Source organism: Rhineura floridana, chromosome 6, assembly GCF_030035675.1.
Source record: "Rhineura floridana isolate rRhiFlo1 chromosome 6, rRhiFlo1.hap2, whole genome shotgun sequence".
NCBI lineage: Eukaryota > Metazoa > Chordata > Lepidosauria > Squamata > Rhineuridae > Rhineura > Rhineura floridana.
The window spans coordinates 155236213-155255312 of record NC_084485.1 but is presented as its reverse complement, the minus strand read 5'-3'; the positions used below and the strand labels follow the sequence as shown (position 1 = coordinate 155255312).

The 19100-nt window shown below is 40.0% G+C and overlaps 1 protein-coding gene across 3 annotated transcripts in view; it reads right to left on the bottom strand.

Moving 5' to 3' along the window:
* Positions 1-19100, bottom strand: part of RALGPS2 (Ral GEF with PH domain and SH3 binding motif 2) — a 217627-nt gene that overhangs the window by 109788 nt on the left and 88739 nt on the right. For all 3 annotated transcript variants that reach the window (XM_061634215.1, XM_061634214.1, XM_061634216.1), the window contains 3 exons: positions 17056-17145; positions 15022-15114; positions 11367-11493 (listed from right to left, as the gene is read on the bottom strand). In XM_061634215.1, the coding sequence (XP_061490199.1) occupies positions 11367-11493; positions 15022-15114; positions 17056-17145 (310 nt within the window). The remainder of the gene's footprint in view (positions 1-11366; positions 11494-15021; positions 15115-17055; positions 17146-19100) is intronic.

Genomic DNA, 19100 nt, shown 5'->3' with positions numbered 1-19100 from the left:
CCTCAGCCAGTTTTGCTTAACAATTTAGAAGTTATTTTTGTAATGGGCACAATGGGTAGACATGACAAATTCATATAGTAGTGGTAAGTAAGTATGGAAAAGCAGTCAATGTTTTCCATATATGTATAAATTCTTGTAATAAAATGATGCTTTGCATCTGCCTCCATCCACCAGTGCAATCTGCACACTCTACAACAAAGTGTCATTCCTCCACAGAACACCTATGGAGAATATTTGTGGTGTACCGCTATGTGTGGTATCAATAACATTGTTGCCACTTAGAAGAAAAAAATACATAGTTTTTCATAGATGAAAATGAAAAAAAAGCATTCATTGAAACATTATTTGGTAGATTGAGAAAACTATATTTCTTCTGCAATTTAATTTGATAATGAATAATGACCAAAATGATTACTTAACCTAAACATTATTTAAGAAACAGAAGAATTAGAGAATAGACAGACTAAGAAAAAAAATTAACATTTATTTATTTATTTATTTATTTATTTTCATTTCTAGACCGCCCATAGCTAATAGCTCTCTGGGCGGTGTACAAAATGAGATTAAAATACAATATAGAATAAAATCAGTAACAAAGGAACACATTAAACTAAAAACATTAAACATAAAGCATTAAACATTAAAATGCCTGGGAGTATAGCCAGGTCTTAACCTGGCGCCTAAAAGAAAGAACCGTAGGCACCAGGCGTATTTCCTCCGGTAAGCTGTTCCATAATTCGGGGGCCACCACAGAAAAGGCCCTAGATCTAGTAACAGTCCTCCGGGCATCCTGGTGAGTTGGTACCCGGAGGAGGGCCTTAGATACTGAACGAAATGAACGGGTAGGTTCATAGCGGGAGAGGCGTTCCACAAGGTATTGCGGTCCCACACCGTGTAAGGCTTTATAGGTCAACACCAGCACCTTGAATCTAGCTCGGAAACAAATAGGTAGCCAGTGCAAGCGAGCCAGGACAGGTGTTATATGCGCAGACCGATTGGTCCTCGTCAACAGCCTGGCTGCCGCATTTTGCACTAGCTGAAGTTTCCGAACAGTCTTCAAGGGCAGCCCTACGTAGAGCGCGTTACAGTAATCCAGTCCAGAAGTTACCAGAGCGTGAACAACCGAGGCGAGATCATCCCTGTCCAGATAGGGGCGTAGTTGGGCTACTAAGCGCAGGTGGTAAAACGCATTCCGTGCCACCGAGGCCACTTGAGCCTCGAGCGACAAGGAAGGGTCAAAAAGGAGCCCCAAACTACGAACCTGTTCCTTCAAGGGGAGTGTAACCCCATCTAGAACAGGATAAGCATTCACCATCTGAGCAGGGAAAGAGCTCACCAACAGTGTCTCAGTCTTGTCTGGATTGAGTTTCAGTTTATTAGCTCTCATCCAGTCTATTATCGCGGTCAGGCAACGGTTCAGCACATCAACAGTCTCACCTGTGGAAGGTGAAAAGGAGAAGTAGAGCTGCATGTCATCAGCGTACTGATGGCAACGCACTCCAAAACTCCTGATGACCGCACCCAGAGGCTGCATGTAGATGTTGAAAAGCATGGGGGACAAAACCGACCCCTGAGGGACTCCACAATGGAGAGTCCAGGGTGTCAAGCAATGTTCCCCAAGCACTACCTTCTGGCGACGATCCGCTAAGTAGGAGCAGAGCCACTGCCAAGCAGTGCCCCCAACTCCCAACTCCGCGAGCCTCCCCAGAAGGATACCATGGTCGATGGTATCAAACGCCGCTGAGAGATCAAGGAGAATCAACAGAGTCACACTCCCCCTGTCCCTCTCCCGACAAAGGTCATCATACAGGGCGACCAAGGCTGTTTCAGTGCCAAAACCGGACCTAAAACCGGATTGAAACGGATCCAGATAATCGGTTTCATCCAAGAGCGCCTGGAGCTGGCCAGCAACCACCCGCTCCAGAACCTTGCCCAAAAAAGGGACATTCGGCACCGGTCTGTAGTTGTTCAAAACATCTGGGTCCAGAGAAGGTTTCTTTAAAAGAGGTCTTATTATTGCCTCCTTGAGACTACCAGGGACTACTCCCTCTCTCAAGGAGGCATTTATTACCTCCCTGGCCCAGCCGGCGGTTACAGCCCTGCTAGTCTTCACTAGCCAAGATGGGCAAGGGTCCAGAGCAGACGTGGTCGCCCGCACCATTCCAAGCACCTTGTCCACTTCCTCGAGCTGCACCAACTGAAATTCATCCAATAATAAAGGACAAGACCGCGCTTTGGACACTTCAATGGATTCATCTGTCATAACATCAGAGTCTAAGTCCCGACGGATGCATGCAATCTTATCCTGGAAGTGCTCCGCAAGTTTGTTGCAGCGGGCTTCCGATGTTTCCTTAGTATCATGAGAGCCAGAATGTAGAAGCCCTCGTACCACCCTAAAAAGCTCCGCTGGGCAGCAAAGGGATGATCTAATGGTGGTAGCAAAATAAGACTTTTTTGCCGCCCTAACCACTTTTATGAATGTTAATAGCCATTTCTGAGAATTTACAAAACAAAGAGAAAACTGGAGGGAAGTTAACAGATGTAAATGGTGATTGTTATTACCCAGGTAGCCATTAAGAATGCATGAACTTAGAGGACAGTCAATTAAAAAGATAATCACATAAAATTTGGTGGAGATTTTTTTTTAAAAAAAATCCATGCCAATGACTGCTGTGACCCGCCACAAGAAATCAGTGCAAGTCCGAAAAGACAGAGGATTGTCAGACTGAGTCGAAATCTGGTACCAAGTCCAATCTAGCAGATATTCTCCTCCATCCTTATTACGAAGTCAGTGAGACAAGTGAGGGCTTGATAAAGTGTTCTTCATTTCCTACCACAACTGCCATTGTTCACCTCTTATGCCCTCCATGCTTCCTTTTCCCCCTCTCCATTTTGTAGCCCCCTTTAATGTACCACAGCACCCCCTCATCTTTGGAGCAGAAGTCTCCTTTCCTCCTCAACAGCCTGGACGTTCTCAGAATGAGTGGTATCTATGGTCGGACACCAGAGGTAAAGAGGATAAAGCCAAGAGATCTCAAGACTGTGAACCATGATGCTTACTTGCCAATAAGTGCCACAGAACACAGGCTTCATTTTCATAAAGGTGCATGGGATCAAGTTTCTCAGTCTGCAGTATTATGCACATCTACCATTATAATAATAATAATAAATTTAATTTTTGTGTCGCCTATCTGGCCGAAGCCACTCTAGGCGACGTACAAACTAAAATTCAGTAAATTACAATACAATACAGATAAAATACAATAAAATCAGTACGATCATCAATCACAGCAGCATGAAATCAGTTAGGGTGATCAATAGATAATAAAATATCCCAAAAAAGTTAGCCCTCCCCGGAATTCCTGAAGGCCTGTCCAAAAAGCCAAGTTTTTAATGCCCGGCGAAATATATCCAGGGAAGGGGCATGGCGAAGATCGAATGGGAGGGAGTTCCAGAGAGTGGGGGCTGCCACTGAAAATGCCCTCTCTCTAGTCCCTACCAACCTAGCTGTTTTCGTTGGTGGGACTGAGAGAAGGCCCTGTGTGGCTGATCTGGTTGGGCGGCTTAATTTGTGGTACTGGAGGTGCTCCTTCAGATAAACTGGGCCGAGACTGTATAGGGATTTAAAGGTTAATACCAACACCTTGAGTTGGGCCCGGAAAACAACTGGCAGCCAATGTAGGTGAAATAATACTGGTGTGATGTGATCACGGCGGTGGCTGTTTGTAAGCAACCGAACCACCGCATTCTGCACCAGTTGTAGTTTCCGGACCGTTTTCAAGGGTAACCCCACATAGAGCGCATTGCAGTAGTCTAATCGAGAGGTGACCAGGGCGTGTACCACCAGTGGGAGCTGATGAATAGGGAGGTAGGGTTGCAGCCTCCGTATGAGATGTAATTGGTACCAAGCTGCCCGGCTCACTGCCGAAATCTGAGCCTCCATGGACAGCTTGGAATCATTGATTTTGGTGGAGCTTACTTCTAAGTAAATATTAATAGGATTGGTTGCATGATGGGGTTTGGGGAGAAAAAGAGAGAAAACTAATATTGTGTCTGGGATGGAAAGGGTGAAGGAGGATAGGGGGAAGTGCTGACAAGTTTTAAGCAATTTTTGATGGTAAAGGAGATCACATCTGAAGTGCTTTGAGTGCAAGCCTTTTTAGCCTTTTCCCACCCTTAAACAGATTACTTGCCTTTTGCAACCAATCCCACCTCCACACACAAACCCCTCATTAAATTCCTCTCATTTCTGTTCCATATGCATCCATCACATTAAAATTTGAATTCAAATTGTGAAACAATAAAATATGATATAAATAAAATACAATTCAAAATCATACAACATCTAGCATAGCACATTACAATTGCTACTACAAGCAGAAAAGTCATTAAGTGGTCCACCAAGACCCTCAGCCATTTTCAAGTGGTCCATAAAAAAAAAGTTTTGGAACCATTGCTATAAAGCATTTCAGCTAGGTCCTATATTGTTTTGTTTTGTTTTTAAAAAAGAATAATAAAAGAAAGGCTGAAGTGATTATACAACCACAAGAGTGGCTGTATACTATAGCCAGCATGGATGTTTTGCATTCCGTAATGTTAAATTTAAAATACCCCCATGCCATTCTGCTGCTCATTTCAGAACAGAACCTTACAAACTTATAGTCCTGAAGTCAGAAACGCTTGCTTAACAGCCCTGTAAGTTTTCATGGCAATACACAAAACACTCAGAGAGAATAGAGAGTTCAAAGTGTAAAAAGAGAGAGAGAGAAAATCCAGACCCTTGTTGGACTTTTTTCTCCCAGTAGTCTCATAATTTGTTGAAATTAATTAAAAACCAGCAATGTTCACAAAGTACCTGTAATCCTATTACTGACCTTGCCCCATACTCTGGTCTTCACCCTCTGCAGTTTAAAAGTTAAATTACATGGGTGATTTTTAATTAATTTAAGAAATTTAACACTGGAGTCAATTATAAGGGCAAGCATGCTCAGGAAGAATCAGCAGTCAGTGTTCTAAAAGCCAGACTCACAGCTGTTGGGCTTGGCTAATCAGGTGGCCACACCCATGCCAGGCCTTTATTTCACTTTAGACAGTCATGGCTTCCCCCAAAGAATCCTGGGAAGTGTAGTTTATGAAGGCTGCTGAGAGCTGTTAGGAGACTCCTATTCCCCTGAAAGAGCTCCAGTGGCCAGAGGAATTTAATAGTCAGCCCCTCTTCTGGGGATTGTAGCTCTGTGAGGGGAATAGGGCCTCTCCTAGCAACTCTCAGCACCCTTCACAAACTTCCCAGGATTCTTTGGGGGAATCCTGCTGTAGAATAAAAAGGTGAGGGAAACCCTGAAAAAACAATGATATTGTTCCCAAAGTTTTGTCTTAGAAAGGAAAGGGGCTTTCCTTCTGCCCAGTGCTCACCCATCCAATCTCCTCCCCTCCCCTTCCTTCCCCCTCCCCTTCCTGCCCTCCCCCAGGTCCGTTTCACCTATCCTAAGTATGATTGTACAGGAGTAAATGCCACTGAAATAAAAAAAAGCATGCAAATGATCAAACCTGCCCTCTCCTCCTCCTATCCCCTCCCTCTTGCCCCTTCCCTCCCCTTCGTTCACTCCTCCCATCCTCTTCTTCCAATCCCATCCCCCTCCTTCCCTCTCCTCCCCCCCCGGGTCAGTTTTACCTATTCTAAGCATGATTGCACAGGAGTAAATCCCACTGAACTCAACAGGCATGCAAATAATCAGACCTGCCTTTCCCCTTCCCCTCTCCTCCCTTCTTCCTCACTCCAGCCCTCTCTTCCTCTTGCTTCTCCTCCTCCCCCGTGGTCAGTTGCACCTATCCTAAGCATGATTGCATGGGAGTAAATCCCACTTAACTCAATAAGCATGCAAATGATCAAACCTGCCTCCTCCTTCCACCTGCTCCCATCCCCCTCTTCCCAAATTCTTCCAAGCTACACAGGAAGTAGATTTGACTGTACAAGACCAACCCAAATTGTGCTTGTATTTTGACAAATTTGTAGGACAGTACAATATCTCAGAGAGGATGTCAGGTCTCCAGCTCCCCTGGTGCATTCACTATAGCTGCCCATTTCCCTGCTTTTTAAAGTTTGATAGAAACATCTGTTGGCTATAGGTAGATTCTTAAACCGCAAGGTTTTTTTGCCTATTAGTGAATAAAGTCAAAAGGATCAAATTACATTTGTAGAGATACCAGGACACAAATTGCTTACATTAGAGATGTTGCAGGTTTGCTTGCACAAGCACCAAATGAAACCCTGTTTAGAAATTATTCTACAAGGACAGAAAGCACAGTTTATACTGGAAGTTCTACCAACGATATAGCAACCTGTTTCCAAAAACAGAATACAATAACAGATATTGAATTTACAGGACAGATTCTCCTGAAAATGAATGTTTGTTAGTTATAAATCCAGTGCAAACCACTACGAAATATTCTCATGAATGCCTAAGTTAGATTTGAAGTGTGCACTTACGCAACCAACTTCCATTCATGCAAATGAGACTTTTCTTCCTCTCCTCCCACCTGCAGCTCCCCGCATGCCCCAGAATCTGCTCCAGAGACTTGGAGTACCCTGTGCAGCAGCTTGAGAGGCATGAGGGAAGGAGAAGAAGGGGAAGTCCTATTGCGTCTCCTGGTGTGATCCTGGATCTCGCCCTATGAAGTTCACAGAGCTGCAACTGTTTTCCTTGTCACATTTTCTAGAATCCTGACATTTACCCAGTTTAAAATTCCTGCTCAGTTTAGACAGTTGTCAAGCCTAAGCATTAATTGATAATTGGACAGCTGCAATGATTGTCTTCTTTCCTATCCAAGTGTTACGCTCATATAATCTCTTAATAAATGCTCTGTCTGCCATAAAAAAAGTTAAATACTGAATTTGGTACTTTAGCAGTGCCAGTCTAGGACTGGGAGATGATTCTTATTCATTTAATTCCTCCATGTTAAGGAAACACTTGCAATGGCTGCCTTTTCCCTTCACAAGTAGGTAGACAACAAGGTCTATAAGCTGGGCTGAAGAGAAGCCTATTAAGCTTTAGTTTTGAAACCTGAATGGTTACAGGTTACTGAAAAGGCCAAAATGTATCTGAGCTGCATTTTTAAAATGTGGGTGTTCTCGCCTTGTTAAACCTTATTTCCAGAAATCAGGAGGAGCAGCAAAATATCTCAAGCAGCCAGATGAATGACGATTTCACTTTTGCATTATTTTGACAATACTGCACACCATTGTGATTTTTTAAAAAACTAGTTATTTTTTCAAAAAAACAGCCAGGCTGTCAAGAGCACAGTGTGAAAAGCATTCAGTAATTTTCACCTGGTTCAACACTGAAAACCTTAATTCTTTACTCAAATCTCTTTTTAGAATATATTACTGTATTAGACATTCTGTCAAAAGTGATTGCAAGAAATCCATGTGAGTCAGACACTACACATTTCTAAAGCTGTATCTACAAGCATGCAAAAGTTAGTATAATTTTGTAGACCTATTTTATTGAAACAGCACAAGACCCTAATATTCAACTTTAAAATTCAGTTTGTCTATTTTATTAAAAATATTTTTCAATCAGGCACTTCAGCTCTTCAGATCAACTAAAAAGTCCAGTACCCAAAGGGTCATGCAATTGGACTTTTCAACCACTGTTAACTCTTACCCATTCCACAAATCCATTTGTCTGTTCATTAGCAGTTAAGCACCCCTGCCCATCCCATATGCTGAGCATAAAAAGTCCAGCACAACAAAGAGAAATATACTTCTCACGGAGAAGTATATACATGGAGAATTTGGTTAGGCAAAGAGGGGCAGTTTCTCCTGATTGCATTGGGGCTTTTGCAGGAGATGCCAAGTCCTGTAAAGGCCAAGCATGAGCAAAAGAAACCTGCCCAGGAAGGGCATGGTGGCTATCACAGATTCTGACAATCTAGCAAGTCAAGCCAAGATCAGTGGCCCGAGACTCCTGTAGCTCTGGAGTGGCAATCCGTAAGTCATTTTGAGCTGCCACCAGAAGGGGGAAAGCAGTATGCAAACACCCAAACTTCATGCACAGGAGAATGTTGCACATAGTCCTCTTCAGGTCTTGTCCAATGAAGGGAAAATAAATGTCGTCAGGTTATTACAAAATTAACATACAGTTGGCTACTATGCAATAAGAAAGCTAAAGGTATGTAATGTAGCTATTCCATATTGTATGAGCAAAACAAGAAGGTCGAGAAAGCGATTCTTGAAGGAAACTTTGTTGTGTTTTAAATCAATGATATATCTTTCACTACAGTATATGGCCTATAAATTGCTAAATCTTCCAGTTTATTACTGGGACAAATGGCTATCTTAATGATTTTAATGTTTAGAGCTGAAATTGAGAAGCAGCCATTTTCTTCCTAGGGATTGCCAAACTAGAGTTTTCATAAATGATTGTTTATTGTCCTGTTACGTTTTGTACTAATATTTGACTACTGCCATTCCTGCTTTCAGTGAAATAAGCATTATTTGAAGTGATATAATGTACAAAATCCCACCTCCAAAACATCAGTAGTTTTTCTAGCTGTAAAACTTCCTTTTATTGTGCTTTGCCACTATGCTATACCTAAAGCTTTATTTCCATTTACTTTATAAAAATTTAAGTAGCTGCACATCTAAGTGAACACCAACATGTCAGCTTCAGATTGAAAGTTACACCATTACCTATTTTCCCACCTTGATTATAACTTAACAGTACATTTCCCACAATCTGGGGTTTGGGGACCTTCCAGAGCAGATTGGGATACAGGTGGCTGCAGTGGGAGGTAAGGAAGAGAAATCCCATCTCGTCCACTTATGCAACATTGGATCTCATCCATTCTCAATAGGCCTGGCCATGTTACTTGAATATTATAGCTTTGTAACAGCACCTTATGCCATACTGAGGTAACTGCCATTAAGTTTAACTTTTAAAAGACTTCTCCTGCTCTATTCTATGCATTTAAGCAGGAATCCACAAATGTGATTGCCATGGCAAACATGAATGTAAGAACGTAATCAGAATTGAGGCACAGCCTCCAGCAAAGAGAAACAATGGTATTTTGCATGATTTTTTTAAAAAAGAGCCTGCATTTTTCCTATTGAGCAATGTAATTACATTGCCAGACAGGCCTCTGTGCTATGTCACTAGCACCGTTACAGCTGTGTAGTCATTTTATTCAGAAAAGCAGAGACTTTAAAATCCCTCATTCCTTTTACTTCTTACTTCTTTGTATGCTTTCCCTTACTGCTGCCTTCAGTTCTGCCATTGCCACTTTGAAAAGTTCCTCACTCTTCTCCAGGCTGTGTGCTTTGCAGCAGAGTGTACTTGAAAAGCCAGAAAAAATGCTGCCTCCATCATTCCCCCCGCCTTTCCATGAGAAAGAAAAAAACCTGGGAACTAACTCCAGTTGCTCTGACATCCCTATGTTGTTTTTTTAAGACTAAGTTGTGAATAACTGAGTTGCTGCAAGGAAAGAGGCTAGCAGAAAAATGTGGGTATCTTCTGTGGCTCCTCAAAGGAAACAGACTGGGTGGAGAGATGACATTTTAGTGAAGAGCTGCTGAAAGGAAAATGGGGGGGGGAAACAGATTGGGGTTTTGTTGTTTAAGGGAGACTGTTGCCTAGCTTTGCCCAGTATACTGGGAAGGGAAGTCTGGGGAGTACTATATCCCCAAAAAGAGGAGCACAAGAACTCAGTAGGAATCATGGCATCAGCATGTAAGTTGGATTCAGAGTAAGGAGGGGCCTGATTGCAGTTGTTCAGTGAAAAGAAAAAGCACTGTGCGCATGCTCACAAACATTTTACAAATAGTTGAAACAATGGTTGACTACCAAGCCCAGACATTATTTGTGGACCCTTGATAATAAGTAACAAAAACCACAAAGCACTGTAGCCATGTAACCAACATTTTGCATAATTTCAGTGAAAAGCGTTTGTTAATCAACATGCAAATGATAACTAAAGTGTCTTGAAACAAATAATAGCTAAGCTTCCGACATTTTTAAAAAATCTATCAATTTAGTCTCAAGAAAGAACAACATTGCATAAGCAACATAGGCCACCTCCTGCAAAGCACAATTCTCCTGAATATGTAAAAGGAAGCATAAAAGGCATCCTTCTTGACACCAAGTAGCCAGATACCACACTAGTTCTTAAATATTACAGTACATCTAGCAAAGGGTACTACATAGACAGTAACTTATGTACAAAGGGACAATGCAGATTTAACAGCCCCAATGTGTTAACCATAATTAAGAGACAATCCTATGAACAAGCATTCCTACCTGCAGTTAATTCCAACATGGTACTTGCCTTAACCAAGTTTTGAAAGCAGGGTTTGGAGTTGCTTAACCAGTCACTGATTAGTATGAAACCTGGTCTGCATTAATCAATGATTAAGGTTGGCATCAAAATTTTCCTTAATCACAGTTGAAGAGACTGGGCTTCTTATATCTTCAACACTCCAGAATGTTTAACAAGTATGTCCATGTTATGAAATGTTCAACATAGCCAGAAAAAATCCCTGGTTAATTAATACTATATTATCACTACCACAGATACTTAGTACATTTGATATCTGTGCTGCATTTCTTTTAATGTGAATACTATTGGGAGAACAAGGTATTTTGTTTGCTACCATAAAACCTTTTAAGCTATTATCCTTCTTGTAGGTTTAAACGATTATAAAAGGAAGAGTTTATTGTTCTGTCTGAAACGGACTATTCATAGCTTAACATTATTGTAGGTTGAAGAGTATTCAAATATTTAGTTCTTTAAAGGCAGCTAAACTTCACAGTGTAACTACCAAACTGTTGGGCAGTCATGGAAGGATAATTCACAGAACTCACAATATGCTTATCAAACCAAGGTGGCATCTTAGTTATTACCTGAATAATCTGTGTTTGTTTGGAAGGCTTCTACATAGCCAGACTATGAATACATCAATCATAGTGCAATGGACTTTTCAGACATAAACTGCTGATTTATGCTAGCAATTTGGACACAAGGCAGGGTTACTAATATGACCAGTCACAACATGCAGATTAAATCCAGGCTAAAGGTCAGTCAACTTTGAAACAATCCTTACAAAGCCTGGTGTGCATCTGGCCTATTGTAATGGAAGTTGGAACCATCATATCAAACACTGAATTCTGAACAGCACTTGTTTCACAAGATATTATCCATAAACAGAAACAAGTATCAACAAGTTAGCAAGTTTTTTTCCAAAACATCCAGGTTTTTTTACAAGGATGTATATAATGTTTCTTTTGTTCACAGACACTATGCAGGTATTAGCATTTTTACGATGTGGTAACATTTTAATTGTACAAATAAAATTAAAGTGTTTATCTTACCTAAATAAGGAATACAAGGAGTCATCTTCAAGCTGCTTATATAATTTCTAAGTCTTTTATAATTGTCTTCTTTACTCATTACATATTCCAACTTCTCAAAGGTAGTTTTGTCCTTTCGGCTCAGTAACTTTAGGGGCAGAGGAAGAACCAAAATAGTTATCACAAAAGCCGTGCCTTCATTCTCCAACAATTTAACAATTATGTTGTACTACAGAAGGAAATACTAAAAAGCTACAACTGATTTAATATGTGGAAATTTGATAATAGCCTATTGGAAGATTTAGCAACCATTTTAATTCTGAAAGGACTGAGCTATGTTACATTTTAAATTAAATTAGTAGTCTTACTAATGCAAGACTACTACTTTGACAGTGTAGGATTTTTTTTTATTCTAAATAGCTACTGGAGGTAAGGCAAGGAAGCCTTCTTGTCTTCAGCTAATGGATTTATATTCAATTAATGGATTTATATCCAGCCTCAATATGAAGTGGTCAAGGCAGCTCACAATACAGTCAAAATATAACCTACAATACACACGTTACTAAAATATACAAACTCTGCATTCAATAATAACTAACCACCAATAGATAATGAAGCACCAATAAAAGCAAAGCAAAGGGGAAAAGGTCATGAGAGAAAAAAAGTTTATTTAACTACACTAGCATCCTCTTGAACTTGCTTATACTTTCCCCCCTAATCTGTGTTATATATTTTGAGCCTCTGATGCAGTAGTTGTAGATACTCTCCAAGCCTTCTGAAGAGATTCAACTTATGCTCTTGTCTTCAACTACCTTTTAACTAATGCTCTATTTTTGTTGTTGATAATTTCCCTTTTCTGAAATTCACTATGACAGTGTTGGACTTTATGAGCAACTTTTCACTCACATATGTTGTATATGATACGTTTGTAATCACTGTTCTAAGAATGGCATATTACTTCAATTTATATATAAAGGATTGTTCAATAAACAAGTGGAGGTTGCAGGAGGATGAAATAATCACCATTCTGAAGACCCTAAATGAAGGAGTAATCATGCCAAAACTGTGGTTTCATCATGAATTCTAACTGAAAATAAACCTCATTGTACTTTTTCCAAGCTGTTTCTGTGATCCAGCATAGAAAAACTCTTTTTAGTCTTTGAAAAAGTTTTTTAAGATTTGATCTAGACTTCCCATGAGTGGCGTTCCATTCATGGAATGCTTTGCTGGAGGAAAGGAGTGAGTGGCGATTTTCCCTGATTCCTGTTTTGCCCCCTGAAAAGCTGCTCCAAAGGTTTGGAACAGCCTCCAGAATAGCATGGGAGTGGAACACTCAGAGCTACAGAGGGAACTGGCAAAAACAGCCTCCCCTCTTCCTTCAGAAGGAGCTATTGTTGGATCACAGTTCCCTCTGCAAATGGAAGAAACCTTCAATTTGTGGAAAGGCATGACTGGATCTGGCCCTTAGTCTTTAATGTGCCAAAGGCCTCTTTAAAAAAAATAATTTTTTCTTCATTTTTGTAATAACACGTCAAAGACAGAAAATTAAAACAAGTGCCTTACTTTCACACTTTCCCAGTCATTTTGTGATTGTACCAGAAAACAGAAAGGTAATCGTTCTTTAAAATTTGAACTTATATGACAACTATATAGTGGGGGGAGGGGTAAACACTTTCAAAAGCTATGGAGTGGAACTCAGATTGAAGGGTTTTTAAAATTCAACCTACTTAGAATCCGAGTTTTATAATGCATCAGAAAATATTTGTGTTAATAAATTCATATAATATTGTTGTGCTATCATAATGGAACTGGATTTAACAGACGGCTAGTAGAAACTAACGCTACCAAGCCCAGACATACTTTGTGTACCTATGGAACAAAAATAGTTTAAGTTAAAGTGTAGTATCTAATTATGAGTGTCTGCTGTTAGAAGTGAATCCATCAGCAGAATGGAGAGGGAGACAGTATTTGGCAACCCTGCTGCCCTTCTACAGCCCCACTCACCAGAGGTTTGGGAAACCCATCAGAGCAGATTTAGAACAGCACAGAATGCTGAAGCAGAGAGAGAAGATTGCCAAAAATGGCTTCCCTCCATGTCAGGAGACAGTATCATTGGATATTATCCAAGAATATTATCGTTTCAAACCATTCTGAAAGCATAAACTGTTGTAGCAAGGGACATGCTGAGTAGACTCCATGAGTGCATGAGCGACACATACATCTCAAAAAGAATTCTTATATTGTAGTCAGGTTACTGAAAGTCAGTCATAGTTCTCACCTAGGACGATAAATGAATGTTTACAGAAGGATGCCAAATTAGAGAACGGTTGAATGATCATCAACAGAAGTAGCACTGAATGATTCATTGGAGTCTATTTAACAGAGAACCAATACAGACAGATATGAAGAAAATCCACTGAGAATGTAAGTTTTCTAAGAAAATAGAGCATCTGTTCTTTCAAATCAGACATTCAGGCATAAGTGAAGTTGAACAGTCACTTGTAAGGATATATTTCAGGGGAAAGCGTAGGGATTTAGGTATATTTATATGATGTGCAGCATACACCCTACATGAAATAAGCCCATCAGTCTCTATAAATCATTCCGTTTCCACTGCCCGAAGCAATATAAGGCTGAGAACAAACCCACAACTCCCTAACTCTTATCAGGGTAAAATCCGTGCTCTAACTGGAGAAATGCAGTATCATAATCCATCAAGATTACAAACCATATCCCTCAGTCGTTACACATAGCTGTATTTAATAAAGCATTTTAAGATAATTAAAACTTCCAGACTAGCAATGCTACTCTGTCACAGGAAACACAGCTAAATTTTATGGCACCTAACACACTAGTGGGCTGTATCCAACGTTGTCTGTCTTCTAGTGCAAGAGCTCTTGATGGGAGAGTTTTAATACTGTGCAACAGAGGAATCAAATACCACAGTTGCACTAGTGGAAATTCATTGTGCAACATTGTGCAAACTATAATGTAACAATTTTACTAGCAACCTGCTCTTACACAACAGCGTTCTGCTCGTGCAAAACATTTCGCCAGTGAACAAGTATACCGCAAAGTGACTTTAACTCAGCAATACATTGGCTCAGTCTCTCCTAGCCTCAGCCAGCTTGTGCAGAATGAAACAAATTTGAAGGGCATGATATTCAGGTGTGCTGCTTTCCTATACAGAGAGACCATTGCTGGTGGGAGATGCAAATTACTCACTTGCAGCATGGCCACCTCATCTGCAAGCTAATGTTTTCGCCATGTAATGAACTTTTGAATGAGATCAACAGATATAAATACAATCCAATCAAACACAAAGCTACTCACATGCTAATTTTAAAAGCTTTGGGAGCAACAATAATCGTTTATGGAAGTTAGGATAAATTCACATGTACCTTTAGGATGTACCTATACTCTACATAAGGCCTATGAAAAGGAATTATTTACGAAAAGTAAATTGTTTAAATTCCAAGATGGAAAAAAGTGAAGAGGAATATGCTTTTAAAAAGTACTAAAAGTAATTTACATTAAAGTGAAGAAGAGAAAAATTAACAGGTATCAGTAATAACCCCTGAAACAAGCAAGTACACTGTTATAAACACCCTATTTTCCAGATTAATTTGAAGTTAAGAAAGGGAAACTAGACTCATGTTCTGTGTAGTTCACTCACCGCCCAAGTTTTAGTCAACCTGAAGATGGGAGCACTTTGTAATCCAGACACTACAGCCATAAGAGCATGCAAATTATTCAATTCATACAGTTTCTGAGGACAAAACAAAACAGTTTAGTATCTAGTAATATGCTGAGTCGACAACAACTTAAATTACCAATCTATTTTACAACAAGCAAGCAGTACCATGAACAAAAAAACCTGAAAATCAGACGCCAATTTGCAAAACTCAAGCTCTCCAAATTATTACAATTTAAGTGAAAGCCAAGGTTTTACAGCTGTGTTGCATTAGATAACCTTTGTGTGTGACCTCCATCTGTGGTGGACGTAACACTGACAGATAAATCATGGTTATGGCTGCAATCCAAACTTCAACTGGGTAGTGATGGGGCTTAATGGAGCAGTTGCGCCACTGCAGCACTCAAAGCTCTTCCACTTATGCTGGCCAGGATAGAAGTTGGGGGGAGGAGGCAAACTGCTGTGCCAGCCTAGACCTGGCACCGCTGTTGTTGGGCTGAAATCAGACCCAATACCATCATGTAATATGATCCAGCAGATTTGGGGTAGGTTTAGACCCACCTCATTCCCAACATACCAACTTGGGGCTTTCTGCAGGCTGCCACAGGTGAGGATCCTGCCAGCGTTCAGCTGACAAAATGCACAGCTCTGCACCAAGAGGATGGAGGGACACGTTTGCCCAATCTCTCTCTCTCTTACACACACACACCCTGGCATAAAAGGGTTTGGGCTGTGATATAAGATCAGAAGTACATACCTTGTTCATGCCCCTTTTAATGTTAACCATGGTTAACATATTTGCATATTTAGTAGTAGTTAACATTTAAAAGGGAAGCTGGGGGACAATTTGAGCAGAAGAAAGAAGTATGAATGTGCAAGGGACATTCCTGATAACTTAACCATGGGATTTTATGACCCCATCAAGCCATTTTCTTGATTCAAATATTAATGTTACATGTCTATGATGTCACTAGACTCCAAGCTATGAATATCTATATGGAGACATTTGGCAATAACAGAAACGCAATACCATAAAACAAGAAAATCTAAAAAAGAAACACTGGAAGTAAAAAGTAGCTTAAAGGATTGCAGCAATCCAAGTCTTCTGATGTAGCTATTCACTTCAACACTAAACATGATAAGCCCAATTCATTTTAATGGGATTTAATTCCAATTATGCTTAAAATTTCCAACCCTAGTCTCCACTGGATAAACAAAATAAATGCACTGTTATTTGGATACCACCCATTGAAACTAAATCATAATAGAAGTATGCCCACTGAAATAAATGGAGTTAGTCATGTCCATTATCAGCTGTGAGGAAAGTATTGACATGGCTACAAAGGAACAATCAGAAGCTTAAAGTGAGTTCCTTTTGCTGAAAGTGATAGCTGGGGGAGTATGCCTTGCTCCAATAGCACCTAGGAGGGGAAAAGCTCTGTTTTAGCAGTAGTTTCAATGCAAAATGTTTGGTGCTACTAGAGCAGCAAAGCCCCTTGTGCTGCACTCTGGAAGTTCTGTGTAATGGACTCAGACAGGTGGGTGGGACAACTCACCTATCAGTCTGACATAAAAATGACATCAAGTGATTGACATAAGGGTTTGATACTGCTAATCTGTCAAAGTTGGCCCGTGGGGGTGGGACCAAATAAGGATGTATCCCACTGAGCCAAAATGGTTCCCAACCCCTGTTGGTGGAATACTACCCACTGGATGGAACATAATCAAAACTTTCTCTGCATCATGCCCCAGGTAAGTATTGTTGACATATCATACCCCAAGAAAACAAATTAGTAATATTACACTTAACACATTTTAATTGCTCTTCCACGGAATAATCAGGAATTGCTATCTTTGAATGTTGTTCCAATATTCCAAGTTACAGTTTATATAATGACAGTGACACACATTTCCTCTTGTCATAGGTAAATGGAGGCAAATATATATCTACTATCTTTCCAAACTTGGGTCTGAAAGATTACCCTTCAAGGACACTCCAAAACAAGATTTTCTTACCTTAGCAGTTTTAATATAGTGGCTCAGAACTTCAGCTCGTATTTTTAATGTCTGTGCATGAAGAATCTCTCTAACTACCCAAAAACTTACCTAAAAGCAAAAAGAATTGGTAATAATACATCCAAAATGAAAAGAAAAATTGTGATGGCATAAAACTGGAGATTTTGACATTATTCTCCTGTATTCTGACTTTATAAAAACAATTTTAGTTAGCAGCCTAATTAATTAAAAACATGCAAATTCATTCACCTCTATGAACATTTCTATAGTTTTGCTGTTTAATTTAATTGTATAAATAGGATACATATTAAACAAGATAAAGTGCATAGTGAACTAAGAAAATAAAAGACATAATATATAGTACTAATAATTAAACCTATTTATATACTTGAACTAATTCATATTTAGTACAATCATACATAACCACAATACAAATTTCAGTTTCAATAAATACCCTGATTTAACACTTTGCCCTTGCTAAAGTCCCTACCCAAGGGCCTACTGAAAGCTCTTGTTGGCACCAGTGGGAGCTTTCTTTGCATTCTGAATCGCAGGTGGTTTGGGTATGTGTGTCTGATTCTGCTCAGGACTGTGGCAGAGCAAAGAGTTAACCCCCCTCCCATTTACTGGTTACAATCGACAGAAGCCCATTAGTTCACCCTACACAAACTATACAGTAGATTACAGAAATTAAATGCTTATCAAGCTATATGGCAAGCCTACACAACTCTATCTTTAGCTGAATGTAAAAGGTATTTTATAACACCTCTGTAAACTGAAAATGAGCAAAGCCTACAAATGCTGATCCATTCCTCTCCCCCTTTCCCTTCATCCTCCATTCTCTTTTTATATCTGTTTGTTCTTTATTGCTATTGTTGTATTCATATAAACAAACAACCCAAATAAAATCATAGTAACAAAAAAACTACACAAGGACAAACAATATGACAAAGATCACATGTAATTTGGCCTTGACTTTTAGCTTCTGCTATCAGACTATTTACTGTAAGCATTGTGAATTTAAGAGAAAAATGACAGTCAAGAACCCAGGAGGTGCTAGATCTGAGCTAATGAGCACATTCTTTGGACACAGATTTCTAGTAAATGGCACTGTAGAGTCTGCATCTTTTAGAAAATTGTAAAGTCTTCAGTGTCTAAAAAATGAATAGGAAATCTTTCTTGCAAATTTGGCTGGATTTGTCATTCCAATCAAGTGTTTATCTGGTCTATCTGATAACTAGGTTTTAAAGCTCTACGTTTGTTTATACACAATGGATGGACTGCCTTCAAGTCAATCCCGACTTAATACAGCCAAGGAACTCGCATCTCTTTACTTCTATATTGCTGCCAATGCCCTAGAAGCTCTGGAATTTCAAATTTTATAATAAAACCCAAATTTTACCAAAGTTGGACCACTTTTCCAAAGTGAAAGTATCTATATTAGGGGTGGCATGTGTGCTTTAATGTGCTTTGTGAGGAACTGGTGAAAGGGGGGAAATGACAAAAGAGAAATATGCCTGTAACAGCTTCAGGACAGCAGCCAGGCTCCATCGAACAGTGCAACTAGCAAACATAAACAAGAGGACTTTGAACATGTAATCCTCAAATAGCAGTCTTCCTGCACCCTCATCACTAGTAGCGTAGTGGCAAATTCATGATATCCCTTCACAATAGTCAAACCACACTCCCTCACAGCCACACCCCCATTGCACTTTTTCTTCTCTCCCTTGCTCACTCTGCCATCTTGCAAGTCCACACTCCAGTACAATAGATGTCCCTAGGAGCCAATTAGCATGGCTGTATGTTAACTACTGAGAAGAGTGTTCTCAATAGCTGACTTCTCTCCTTTCACTCTGAGTGGCTCCAATTACCACAAAAGGACAAGAGCTCTTCTCAATAGCTAACACGCTTCCTTTTCATGCTGATTGGCTCATACATAGGGACCTGGATAGGACCCTGCTCCCAAAAAAGTAACGGGTTTATGACCCCCTGCAACTCCGGACGACTACATCCCTGCCCATCACCTCAGTGTTTTTGAGAGGACT